A 14,727-nucleotide genomic window follows, 5' to 3' on the forward strand; every position below is an offset into this window, starting at 1 on the left:
ATGTAAATTTTAAAGTTAGGACAGTTTTGTCTACCATTCTTGAATTCCATTTTACCTATGCTAGTTCCACCATGATTTAGAAAGCTGGAGCAAGTAGACATATTTGGCTGGTTGAGCCTACCGCACTTTTCAGTAAGAACCCTGACTGACCTGATTGTGGTCTTTGCTTCCTTCCCCTTGCTAGCTTTGACTCTCTGTGGACCAAAACTCTGTCTAACTAGAACTTGGACCTTTTTAAAGCCTCCTTGTTGGACTGGAAACACTGTTGTAGAATATTGTCTTGAACCCACTCTCAGAATTCTGCTCACCTTGTTAAGTGTTGAAAAATGTAGTGCTGGAAAAGCACAACAGGTCAGGCAGCATCTGACGAGCAAGAGAATCGACATTTCATCAGGAATACTCACTTTGTTACCCTGTTCCTTTTCTCATCAATGATAGGATTATTAACTATTTTAACTATTCTATCATTCTTGCACCCCCTCTGTAACTTTCTTCATGGACTTATTTTTCTTATTTCTTTCCCATTAGTTGGTGACCTATTAGCATACACCCAGAATTGTCATGCTAACTTCATTGTTTTCTTTCTTTCCAATTGTCTATATCACCAGGTAGATGACAGTGTTGCAGCTGTATGGGAACAGTTTGACTAGGGGTGTGGCAAGTTTGGCTGAGGTACTAAATTAGTAGTTTGCATCCCTCTTTACCAAAGATGTGCGATGCTTACCATTCTGACAGAGAAATTAACTGTCACTCGAGGCATTGAAAATTTATTAAGTAAGTGTTGCTTAGACTGTTAAATTTAAATACTGACAAGATGTTAGGACTGGCTGAGATGTATCCAAGAATGTTGAAAAACCGGTAGTGCAAATTGCAGGGGCACTGATCATAATCTTTCAGTCTTCGGAGGAGGTGCCAAAGTACTGAGGAATTGTAAGAATTATGACCTTGTTCAGTTAGGGTTGTAAGGATAAGCTCAGCCATTACAGATTAATCAGTTTAACTCCGAGCTAGGGAAGCTTCGAGAAATATTTCTGTGGGATAGAATTATTAGTTAGGTGAAAAACGCCAGTTTTCAAAAAGCCTATATGACTTTTGAAAGGAGAAGTGGTGTTTACTGTCTTACTGGAAATCTTTTTGAAGAGGTAACTGAAATTATTGATTAAGGTGATGCTGTTAATATGGTGAACCTGGACTTTCAAAAGTCTTTGATTCGATGCCACACAACAAACTTGAGAAAAGTTATAGGTAATAGAGTAGAAAAGACAGTGGCAACAGGGGTACAAAATTGACTGAGTAATAAGAAACCGATTAAAGGTTAATGTGTGTTTTCCAGGCTGGTGGAAAGTTTTTAATGGAGTTCCCTAGGGATTAGTTTTGGGAGGCAGGCTTTTCCTGATATATATGAAGGCTACATATGCTTCAAATACCACTACCATGTGGTACAAAGAACATGCACATGCAAAGAGGTACTCTGTCATTCTTAAGCAACCAAAAGCATCAACTAGTTGCAAAGTGATGGTGTTATAAATTCTGAATAGAAAGTGTTTTGACCAAAGATTGCGTGTTGTCCAAGACATGGAAACATTAGGCAATCACCCTGGTATTTATACTGCATCACACCAGGAGTTAAAATTTCCAGAATATACATTCCAACACAAAGTGCTATTCTCCTACCATACGTGTCCTGATATGAATATTAATATGGAACATGTGGTACTGACAGTTTGGTGCTCCACCAAGAACCCAGCCCTTCCTCACCTCTCGAGAAGAAAACTGGGAGGCAATTTTCCCTGGGCCTCCTTGATGCTTCCTCATCCAGGCTCCAAGTTCAGAGCAGCACCCCTCTCAGGTGGTGCAGTGACATAGATGTGATCCACTTCTGCCTTGCCCCCCGCTTTACCCACCCCATGTATGTGACACTGATGTTACTGTGTTCAATATACAGTAATATTAGTGGCACATGTGCATATGCTTCTGCAACCTGTATTTGTTTGCATATGAGCATGGGCCATTTTGGCTGGCTGTGCAAGTGTAAGGGCCATATTGTGTTCTGAATAATCATGCTGAAACATTAATGATCTAGATCATTGGTGTCAGGGGGGAATTTCAAAGTTGCAAAGATACAAAACTTGAAAGTATTGTAAACTGTGAGGAGGACAATGTAGGACTCCAAAAGAAGATAGACAAATGTTAGAGTGCCAAAAAGATATTAGATGAAGTTTAAGATGATAGCCTAGTGGTATTATCACTGGATTGTTAATCCAGACACCCAGGGAATATTCTGGGGACCCAGGTTTGAATCCCACTATGGCACATGGTGGAATTTGAATTCAGTAAAAGATCTGGAATTAAGGATCCAATGATGACTGTGAAATAGTTGTCATCTAAATGCCCTTTAGGGAACAAAACTGCCATCCTTACTTGATCTTGTCTACTTGTGACTCCTAGTTGCTCTATGGGTAATTAAGGATGCACCCACATCCAGTAAATGAATTTTACAAAATGAAGTGATGCGTTATGGTAGGAAGAACAAGGAGAGCCAATAGAAAGTTAAGTTCTTAAATGGGGGCAGGAGGAGCGCGACCTGAGTGCATATGTGCGTAGGTCATTGAAGATGACAGGACCAGTTGAGAGAGCAGTTAATAAATCATAGTGTCTGAAGCTTAGAGCAAACAGGTTGTTATGAACAAGGCACATATGAGACGTCAGCTGAATTATTGTGTGCAGTTCTCAGTGCCACACTATAAGAAAGATGTGAATGTATTGGAGAGAGTGCCAAAGAGGTTTACAGGAATGGGCCAGGCATGAGGACTATTTCCACTTAAAAAAAACAATTGAGGTGTAAGAGAGCACAAATTTGAAGTGATTTGCAAATGCAGAAGCAATGATGTGGTGGTTTTTCCTACAACAAGTTCCACTCCCTGGAAGTGTACTGGAGGCATTTAAGAAGGTATTGGGTGATTGAATATTATTTGAATAGAATCAAGGTAACAAGGAAAAGATTGTAACACCAGAAAAAAATAGAAACAGGAGTAATCATTCAAGCCTGCTTTGCCATTCAATAGATATTGGCTAATCCGACATTCCTTACATCTACTTTCTATGCCTTTTCTGCTTAACCCTTGAATCTCTTACTGACAGGAGAATAGCAGTAAGCCCTAATGCTCATTTGGAGAGCTAGTGTAGATGTGATGTACTAAATGGTCTCCTCCTATTCTGTAACATTTGTGCTTTTCACATACATGCATAGTAAACCTAATGCTATTTCCATTTAACCTAGCTATTGAACCCAGGAGTTTTTGGTCTGTGGAGCTCAATCTCCAATAATGTTATATGTCGATCCACTGAACTATCACAAGCTTGGTTTTGAATTTTGTAGCATAACTCTTATTGAGTATTTTTCTCTTTGAAATGCATAAACAATTCTCTAACACCTCATATTCTAACCTATAAAGACTGATGTTTTCACAAATCATACATTTTCTCTTTCATTGGAGTTTTACCAGTGTGGAAAAGATGCTAAGTTAGTAACTTTAGGAAAGATTAGACTAACATTGCACTCAAAATAGATTAAATTTTTTTCTGGAAAAGTGAGCTGGAATATTTGACATTTACAACCAATTAGTTTTTGGTCCAGAATCAATCTGTTGCTGAAACGAGTTATTTCTCATGTTCTTTCAGCCATAATTCCAACATTCTTTGGAAATTACTCAGCTGTTTTTACTGCATGTATACTGGCCCAATATGAATAAGCAGCAGTATTCCAGTAAATAAGCTTGCTTCGGCTCAAAAAGCCCACCCTGAAAGAATTTTGAGTGTAGCAGTTGAACATACATATATTCTGTGTCACACTTAAAGTTTGTGCTGTTATTAATAAATGTAAGTTTCTTCATTTAAAGAGTTTTGTAATGTGGAATTCTATCATAGAACATAGAACATAGAACAATACAGCACAGAACAGGCCCTTCGGCCCACGATGTTGTGCCGAACTTCTATCCTAGATTAAGCACCCATCCATGTACCTATCCAAATGCCGCTTAAAGGTCGCCAATGAATCTGACTCTACCACTCCCTCGGGCAGCGCATTCCATGCCCCCACCACTCTCTGGGTAAAGAACCCACCCCTGACATCTCCCCTATACCTTCCACCCTTCACCTTAAATTTATGTCCCCTTGTAACACTCTGTTGTACCCGGGGAAAAAGTTTCTGACTGTCTACTCTATCTATTCCTCTGATCATCTTATAAACCTCTATCAAGTCACCCCTCATCCTTCGCCGTTCCAACGAGAAAAGGCCGAGAACTCTCAACCTATCCTCGTACGACCTACTCTCCATTCCAGGCAACATCCTGGTAAATCTTCTCTGCACCCTCTCCAAAGCTTCCACATCTTTCCTAAAGTGAGGCGACCAGAACTGCACACAGTACTCCAAATGTGGCCTAACCAAAGTCCTGTACAGCTGCAACATCACCTCACGACTCTTGAATTCAATCCCTCTGCTAATGAAGATTAAGATTGTGACTCATTCACAATTCCAAGACTTTGGCAAAATTATTTGGTGAAAGGTCAGTCTTCCATGGTGAGGTGAGACAAGACAAAGTGCAGTCTTCAACTTAAGTGGACTTTGAAATGGTGAATAATTTGATCAGTATTCAGCAGTCGAGAGTGTGGTGTTGGAAAAGCATAGCAAGTCAGGCAGCATCCGAGGAGCAGGCCTGACCTGTACCTTTCCAGCACCATACTCTCGACTCTGATCTCCAGCATCTTATTTCTGTGGAAGCTTGTCACCACCGCCACTGCCACCAACCCATCCCCCCCCCCCCCCCCCCCCAACCAAAGTTCAGACAGCTTCTATTGTTCCAATGTTTTATATTAAAAAAACACCAATTCCTCACAAACTGTTTATTCTAGGGGTTATCAATAGACAGCTTGGAACCTCCCTTCAAAAAAACACAAGGACAAAATATATCTCTTAATGCCATAGTATCGTTGCATTGGGGCGAAGAAGGTTAAGGCCTTATTTTAACATCTTGCTTGAAAAATAACAGCTGAATGTAAAGTTCTCTTAGGACGGGTGAGATTATCTACTTCAGTCCCTGGTGAACATCTTGTATCAAAGATATTCCGATTTAGAGGAAAGAGTGTTCCTATTGAGAGAGGCTACCTTGAAGGGCAAGATGATCTGATTGAGGGGATATCATAAAGGTCAAAAATAGAACAGCAGCAAGGATGAACTTTTAAGGGACACCAGGGATAATATTGTAGCAGTTCTACTTTGACTAAGGAATGCTATTCTTGCCAGTAGTTAGAAACTATTGCAGACTCTCTGGCTATAATTAGATGGATAATAATAGAATCAGGTGAATCCCGTCTCACCCAGCTGGGTTAGAGTAGTGTGGCTTTGGAAGAAGATGATGGCAGGTTAATCATGTCAATGGCTACAAACGGAATGAAAATGACAGGGCAGGACAATTTACCTCTTGTCACAGTAATGTAAGATGATATTTGTGACCTTTTATAAAAGCTACTTCAGTACTGTGACATGGCAGAAATCTGATTGGGGGAATCAAGCTCCATAACAGTTGGGCACGGATTGGGCAAAATCAGGATGTTTGTTTTAGTTCCCACCTTCCTAGTGTGTTTAGTTCTTTGTTATTGCTCTGCTATACTACCCTTAATGATTGCTACTTTTCAAGAGTAAGTCCCTGGCAATCATGTTCAAGGCCCCTCCTAGCCACAGTTGAGGCGCTGGAGAACTGCTAACATGTTCCCCTTACTTTTAAAAAATGGAGCAACGGATGGACCAAGAAAGTGTAGGTTAGTAAGTCTAACCTCAGTGGTGGGGAAGTTATTAAAAATTATTTGAGGAACAGATGTATCTGCAAAATCATTGTCTGTGAAATGTGATCAAATAGTTGGGGAAGTAACCAGGTGTGTTGATGAAGATAATGCATTTCATGTAGAAAAAGTTGACTTTAGCATGGCTTTTGATAAGGTCTATAATGACAGACTGGTCAAGAAGGTAGGAGCTCGTGGAGTCCAAGGCAAGGTGACACATTGGATTCAAAATTGGCTAAAAGGCAGAAAGCAGAGTGTTATGGTAAGGGAGTGTTCTTGTGACTAGAAATCAAGTCAGCAGGATTCTGCAGTGCTCGGTGTGTTATGGACTAGAGCAGACCACCTCAAAATATTTTCAGAAGGTAGCCGAGACCCTAACACTTTCTTATTGTAAAGGTTTACATGAAGTGCTGTATTCCAGATGTGATGCAGCTGATCAAACTATTCAAAGTTAAGCAAACCACAATTTATTTAAACGCTATAGTTAAAATGTAAATAAAAATAACTGCTGAAAAACAAAACCAAATAATAGATACAGTAACTATTATTAATTAACTGTTCCAATGTAGTAATATCCCATAAATACACCCCTTGGCAAAAAGGCAAGTTCAGATACAAGTTCTCACATGCGCTTCTCCAATCCAGGAGGAACAAACATTGAGAAGACTCAGTGTAGCAGCTAGAAGACATTCAGTAAAGCTTCCAATTCCTTTGAGACCCCAGTAGCTTCTGCTTAAAACTAAACCTAAAATCTAAATCAAAACTAAAAAGCCTGGCCTATGAGAGGTGGCCCACACCCAGACTGCTTCCATTGTTCCAACTTAAAAAAACCAAGGCCTCTCAAATTGTTTACTTTCTTAGAGACAGTTCAGAACCTCTGCCTTACAACATCTCTTTAAAAAAAGGACAAAATAACCTCTTAAAGTGACAACATCATCACAGCTGCTCAGACCTTCGCTGTTTGTGATGTCCATTAATGATTTGGACTTAAATGTAAGAGGCATGACCAAAAAGTACACAGCATGAAAATTGGTAGGGTGGTAAATACTGAGGAACATAGTTATAAACTGCAGGAGGATATTAGCAAACAAGTTAGCTGGGTGGCGCAGTAGCAAATGGAATTCAACTTGGAAAAATGAGAGAATGCTTTGGGGAGGGCTAAAAAGACAAAGAATTACACGATGAATGGTCGGATCCTGAAAAGTACTGAAGATCAGAGGGATCTCTAGTGTGCACATTTACAGGTCCCTGAAAATAGAAAGGCAACTAGATAATGTGGTTAGAAGGCATAGAGAACACTTGCCTTTATTAGTTGAGGCATAGAACAAAAGAGCAAGGTGACTGTGCTGGAACTGTATAAAATGTTGGTTAAGTCACCACTGGAGTTCTGAATGCAGTGTGGTCACCATATTGTGGGAAGGATGTGATTTCACAAGAGATGGTACAGAGGAAATTTATCAGAATGCTGCCTGGGGTGGAGGGTGTGAACTACGAGAAAGGATTAGATAGGTTAGTGTTGTTTTCCTTGGAGCAGTGAAGGTTGAGAGTGGACATGATCAAAGTATATATGATTATGAGGGACATGAGATAGATCGGAAGGCACATTTTCCATTAGTAAAGAGACCAATACCAGGGGCCAGAGGTTGAAGGTGAAAGGTAGACTGTTAGGAGAGCGAGGAGAAATGTTTTCACTGAGGGATGGGAATCTGGAGCTCGCTACCTGAAAGGGTGGTCGAGTCAGAAGCTCTCGTAACATTTCAGCAATATTAAGATGTTTTCGTGAGTTGTTATAGCCTCCAGGGATGTGGGCAAAAACTGAAAAACAGGATTCTTGTAGTCAGATTTTGTTGACTGATGTGGGCATGATGAGTCAAATGCCCTCCTGCAGTTCAATGTGAGTAAGTCTGAGCCTAAGAGTGTCTTTGCTTCAGATCTATATCATTGACTGGAAAACAGATTGAAATTTCCTGATACAATGAAAATTTAATATAAATACAAGCTCCTTTCTTTCTCATTCAGTTTTGAATCCTATTGGCTCACTGGAAAAGTAAATATACTTGCTTTAAATGGAACTACTTCATTTATGAACATGTGCATTAATGTTTTTTGTAATAACTAAATATGTAAAATTATGTCCTTGATTTTTATGTATGTGACAACATACTACTCAACTTCTTCAATATGTGTTTCAGGTCATGGTATGGAAGACTAATTTTGATGCTGCAGATTATGGGGAAATGTTGAAAAATCAATCCCAACCAATGACTGTTAATTGTAGGCTGAAGAATTGTGATGGTCCTTCTTGGTTACCAGATGATACTACAAAATCACTTGCTGTAGAGGTAGATACTGTTTTTATGGTACTTCATACCTTCCTAACAAAACACCATGTAAAAATTTGACTATTGAAAAGCTTGTGTTTCTATTCTTTTGAGCTAAACAGGTATTCATTTTAGACGCAAACGTTGACTTGAAAATATACTGACATGAAACATTGAAACATAGAAAATAGGAGCAGGAGTCATTTATTCAGCCCCTTGAACCTGCTCCATCATTTAGTATGATCATGACGGATCACCCAACAGAGTACCCTGTTCCTGCTTTCTCTCCAGGTCCATTGATCTCTTTAGTTTTAAGAACTATGTCTAACTTGTTGGCTTTAGTGAGGTACAGGGACCACTTGCTACCACCATCTTGTAATCTGGCAGCAATTCTAAAGCAAGTTTGCAAAATGTGCTAAAGCGAGGCACTAAGAAACTTGGTGAAAATCCAAAAAATTCACTTTGGGGTTACCCTAGATGTATGGTAGGAATTGAAAGGTGAGTACTTCACTGCAACACAACATGGAAGCTCCTGAAAGTCCCAGTGTGGCATCTTGCATTATTGCATCACCATTATTCATGTCAAGGAGAAGAAAAGAAAGAAAAGTCCTTCTGTGGCTGGAGTCACATGTGATTTTAGATGTCAGAGACCAACAATTCCAGCTTAGAACATTACTGCAGGAATTCCCAGCAATGTTCTTGTGATCTTCAATAACCATTCCTCCATTTTAACATGAGGTATTTGACAATTTAGTCACAGTTATAAGATGTTTTTCTCCATGGGTGCTACCTGATTCCCTAAGTATTTCTAGAGTGGAAAAGGACATGGAAGATATGGAATGTAGGGAAATAGATGGTGACATCTTGAAAAATGTCCATATCACAGAGAAGGAAGTGCTGGATTTCTTGAAATGCATAAAAGTGGACAAATCCCCATGACCTGATCAGGTGTACCATGGAACTCTTTGGGAAGCTAGAGAAGTGATTGGTGGGCCTTTTGCTGAGATATTTGTATCATGGGTGGTCACAGGTGAGGTTTGCTAACGTGGTGCCACTCTTTAAGAAGGGTGGGAAGGAAACGCCAGGGAACTATAGACCAGTGAGCCTGACGTTGGTGGTAGGCAAGTTGTTCGAGGAAATCCTGAGGGACCAGTTGTACATGTATTTGGAAAGGCAAGGACTGATTGGGGATAGTCAACATGGCTTTGTGTGTGGGAAATCATGCCTTACAAACTTGATTAAGTTTTTTGAAGAAGTAATGAAGAAGATTGATAAGGGCAAAGAAATAGATGTGATCTATATGGACTTCAGTAAGGCATTCAACAAAGTTCCCCATGGGAGATCTAATGAAATACAGGGAGAACTAGCCATTTGGATACAGAACTGGCTCAAAAGGTAGAAGACAGAGGCTGGTGGTGGAGGGGTGTTTCTCAGACTGGAGGCCTGTGACCAGTGGAGTGCCACAAGGATTGGCGCTGGGTCCAGTACTTTTCATCATTTATATAAATGATTTGGATGTGAACATAAGAGATATAGTTAGTAAGTTTGCAGATGACACCAGAATTGGAGGTGTGGTGAACAGTAAAGAAGCTTACCTTAGATTACAACGGGATCTTGATCAGATGGACGAATGGGCTGAGAAGTGGCAGATGGAGTTTAATTTAGATAAATGTGAGGTGCTACGTTTTGGGAAAGCAAATCTTAGCAGGACTTATACACTGAATGGTAAGGTCCTAGGGAGTGTTGCTGAACAAAGAGACCTTGGACTGCAGGTTCATAGCTCCTTGAAAGTGGAGTCGCAGATAGATAGGATAGTGAAGAAGGCGTTTGGTATGTTTTCCTTTATTGGTCAGAGTATTGAGTACAGGAGTTGGGAGGTCATGTTGCACAAGTACAGGACATTGCTTAGGCCACTTTTGGAATATGCCATGCATTCCTGGTCTCCTTGCTATCGGAAAGATGTTGTGAAACTTGAAAGGGTTCAGAAAAGATTTATAAGGATGTTGCCAGGGTTAGAAGATTTGAGCTATAGGGAGAGGCTGAACAGGCTGGGGCTGTTTTCCCTGGAGTTTCAGACGCTGAGGGGTGACCTTATAGAGGTTTATAAAATCATGAGGGGCATGGATAGGGTAAATAGCCAAGGTCTTTTCCCTGGGGTTGGGGAGTCCAGAACTAGAGGACATAGGTTTAGCATGAGAGGGAAAAGATATAAAAGAGACCTCGGACAACTGTTACACTCAGAGGGTGGTGTGTCTGTAGAATGGGCTGCCAGAGGAAGTGTTGGAGGCTAGTACAATTGAAACATTTAAAAGGCATCTGGATGGGTATATGAATAGGAAGGGTTTGGAGGGATATGGACAGGGCGCTGGTTGGGAGGACTCTATTGGGTTTGGATATCTGGTTGGCATGGACAGGCTGGACCGAAGGATCCGTGTCCATGCTGTACATCTCTATGATTCTATTATTCTAATTAGAATATCCTTTATTATCATGTATAGTCAGGCACAGGAGTACTGTGAAAATTTTAACGATGTCACCTCTTAAAGCACCATTTTAGATACAAAGTACTACGTACGAATTTTAGATACAAAAAGAGGAATAGAAAAGTAGCTATATTACTTTCGAACAGTTTTGTTTGAATTTTGGGTTACCAGCATGTGAAGATTTTTTTGTGTTCGTGTCACATTTCTTTGTTTTATTGGAACTGGTTTAAATGCTTTCATCTGTACATCATTACTGTTCTTTGCTTTAATGCTTTCAATACTTATCATTCAGTTAGACTATGGAGTTTTACTTAGTGTGTCTTATTCATTACAAATTGCATATAATTTGTCGTCTTTATGGGTGCCCATTCATTCACATTTAAGTTTGGACAAGCAAACCACATCAGGTCAGCTTTTATAAGACACAACTTCATCGTCTGCAATCTTTTGGGAAACCTGGTATGACTTCTAGATTTACTGAATCTATGAGATCGAGGGGACTATTTTATCATGTGTAAGAGGTTGGGTAGTTAAATGAGTTTAAATTCCACTTGTGTTGAGACACCAGTGGTGGCCCACTAACTTACTGGGTTTTAGTGAGGTGAGACAAGTGACAGGCAGCCAACCTGCTCCCAGAAGGCTGATTGGCATTTTAAATATTATAATAAGTTTCGAAGACTTGGATTAACCCTATTTCTCAGGTTTAACTGTTGACAGCTGGGTTTCCCAGCCTTCAGAGGTTTATTTGTAAGCCAGGCTTCAAGTGCTTGCATGACCCCTACCTTACTTCAGATGGTCCCACCATCTCGGGTTAATGCTTCTTGATTATGCAGTCTCCTTGCCTACCACTCAGCCGGACTCCAGACAAATAGCATGTTTTCTGGAGGTGAGCTCCACCGGAACTACTCAGTACAGTAGATGTGGTTCATTTTGAGATTGTTGACTGTAAGAAATTGAATTCAGCACGTAGTAGCAAATAATAATAAGATGGCCCAGAAATTTCTCACTTTATGATTGCATCTTATGTTGCTTTGAAACTCTTCATTTTGTTCAACAATGTTTTGTGCATTGTAATCACTGTTAAACATCGCCTAGCATGGTTCAGGGGTCCCACTCAGACCAGTAATCTCTCCTGCAAATGAAGGCATTGAGCTGATAGAATACAAGATTTGCTGATCTCTGATTTATTTTTTCTCCCCGGCTTTCTTCATTTTTCTCCAATGAGCTCTTCATTTTTGCTTGCCTCTTCCAGTGACTATTCAAACATTCGGTCTCCCGAGGTCACAGCCATCAGTGACTGTTGCCCGGGTTGAACTTGAACCTGGACTTCCTTGTCTGGAGAAAAGGGCATTACCACTGTATGACAAGACCCAATCCTCCTTTCTATACTTTGTGTAAGATCCTGTCTGATTATCAGTAGTCGAGAATAGACCATTAGAAATCTAAGACACTTGTCTTACATAACAAGGTATAATTCATTGTGTGATGCCTATAGCCGCAATTAATATTTACTACTTAGGCATTATTACAATTTTCAGGAGCCGAGAACATTGCATCTGTCTCTATCGAGATGCCACACAAAACTAACTTTTTCTCCCAAAGACCATAGACATCATTAGGTTGGGTTAAGCTAATGCAATTTTAACTGTTTTCGAATCATTATCTTGTACAAGAAATGTCAGTGCTGGAACAGAACCCTCTTTAACCCCACTGCAAATTTCATAGGGCTGCCTTGTTACCATGTAATAGCTAATCTTACGTATTGTGTGAGAAAAGAGATCAGCCTGAGCAACTTGGTGGGTTGCCAGCTATCTTCTTCAACTTCAATAAACTGGCACTTTTCATGTTGTTGAGTACCTTGCTGAAGTTACTGAAGATACAAGATAGTAATTTTCCATGTTTGTGGCATTTCTTGTGCCATGTCACAATGTTGAGGTCATGACTATTGTCCAAAATTCAGTTCTCGAACCACTTTGAGATTTGTAATAGGTGTGTTCAGCTAAGGTTTGCTGTCTGACAAGGGGAACAGTGTTAAGTATATTTTTGAACAAGTTCAGCAGGAAGATTCTTCAATATTTGTTTGAATCAGTGTATGTGCACTTGTTCACTTGTACAGGATCGCATTCTTTGCATCATAAACATTTTTAGGCATTGCCCTCTCTCTGCAGCAGCTTTGTGTGGATGCAGCAGGTGTGCCTGTTTGCCATTGTTCAATAAATTTAGATACTATAACACCATCAACTGGAACTTTGTTGTTGGCAAACAAGTCAGACGCTTTAAGCTTGAACACCATGGCTTTGACATCTTACTTTTCCATGATGGTCCCTGTGATCATGTTCTCCCAGGAATACAACTAAAGTTAGTGTTTCATCCATCGTTCCAACTGTTTATTGCAGTCAGTGACCCACTCCTCCGTTTTTGTTTTCAGTTGAGTTTTCTTTGTTGTTGTCTTTTTTGATTTCATCATTTGTACTTCAAGTGTTCTGTATATAGAAAAACATCTGGATATTCTGGGAAAGTCCAAGCCAGTAGTCATTGGCGATATGCCTGTTGGACTTTACTTTGAGCAACTCTTCATGCATTCAGTGTCGTCTTGTCCAGAACTCCACTGTAGTTAATGAGGACAAATCACTTGACTTCAGTGACAAGTTCTAATATAGCAGTGGTCATGTATTGCAGTCAGTGTTTTTCCAATTTTGGTTCCCATGAGAGTGAATAGTATCTTAAAGTTTTTTTCTTCTGCATTCGAGAATACTGGAGAGAATCCGTTTAATTGAATTGAGGGGCTGTTGATTCTCATCCTAATAGGTGGTACGAATAGGAAGACATTTCTGTTTTGAATGAAAAAAATGTAAAGTTTGCATCCTACCAATGATGCACATCAGGGAATAGTCTGAAATACAGTCAGTGCTATGGTACTTGTGTGTGCTGAGAGTGCTATTGGGGAGTCACATCTGGTGATGATCAGGCCCAGCTGTTACTAATATTGTGATCTTGAATGTCTTTGGGGCAGGGGGCTCTGGCAGCTCAGTAGTGGTGACCCTACCTCTGGACTAAGAGTATCAGGGTTAAGACCCACCTGGTCTAGAGGCGGATAATAATATTACTGAACAGATTAGCTTATGGCATGATTTGTTCTAAAACAGTATTATGTACACATGGTTTATGGTAGCAGCAAAGATCAGTAACCTATCTCGTATTTTCATTCATTTTTCCATGATGAGTGAGGCAGCATTGCTCTGAATCATGGTCTGCACTCTCTTGCATTGAGATCCCCCTATAGGTAAACATGTTGTGTCTTAGGAACTCTTAATTAAATACCTTATAGAAACGGTCTTTTCTCTTTGTCGTCGAGCACAGCATTGGAGCATACATTTTTTTTGTGAGGTTAACTAGCATTACAAGTTGAGAGCTGAATAGAGAGAAAGCATTTTTAACCATTTGTATTGGGGGGCGGGGGGGGTGGCCCGGTGGTAGTGATGTGGGTATTCTATCATCAAGAGCAGCAAGTTCCTGGTAGTGTGCTTACAATTGGTTCATGCATGTCCTGTTAACTCCTCTTCTGCCAAGTTATTGAATAATGTTCTTCTTTCAATGATCCTCTCTTGGCAGGCCTGTCTCTTTTTCAGCATTGTCAACAATATCAATCACAACTGTCTTCTGCATGTTCCTGACCAACTACAATTTATTTGCCAGTCTAATGCACATGGTCCTGACATTCCAGGTTACCTGTTGAAGAGTTAACATCTTTTTCTGTTGTTTGCCTGGTGCAATGTATTTGGTCCACTTGTTGAGGAGAGATTCTCGGCTCCAAGCATCCGTTAAAGCAGCTGGACCATGGTAGGTCAGCATCTTGTACTTGACTGTCCAATTGAAGGTTGACGAGAGCTGATCAGTGGGATGCAATGATCCCTCCCACTACAGACAATTTATAGTACATATTACTTACGACAATCAAGTTGGGCTTACCAGTTGTGACCCCTGTCTCGTACAATGTATTAACAGTCTTCTTCGAAACTAGAGTGCCTTCTCCAGGACACAAGCCTAGAGACCTCGGGCTGCCCAAACATCAGGCTGTTGCTTGA

At 40.3% G+C, this 14,727-nt stretch overlaps 1 protein-coding gene across 1 annotated transcript in view; it reads left to right on the top strand.

Moving 5' to 3' along the window:
- Positions 1-14,727, top strand: part of LOC140483711 (uncharacterized) — a 144,143-nt gene that overhangs the window by 74,243 nt on the left and 55,173 nt on the right. The window contains exon 9 of the mRNA XM_072582159.1: positions 8,031-8,180. Coding sequence (XP_072438260.1) covers positions 8,031-8,180 — 150 coding nt within the window. The remainder of the gene's footprint in view (positions 1-8,030; positions 8,181-14,727) is intronic.

Source organism: Chiloscyllium punctatum, chromosome 12, assembly GCF_047496795.1.
Source record: "Chiloscyllium punctatum isolate Juve2018m chromosome 12, sChiPun1.3, whole genome shotgun sequence".
NCBI classification, from domain to species: domain Eukaryota; kingdom Metazoa; phylum Chordata; class Chondrichthyes; order Orectolobiformes; family Hemiscylliidae; genus Chiloscyllium; species Chiloscyllium punctatum.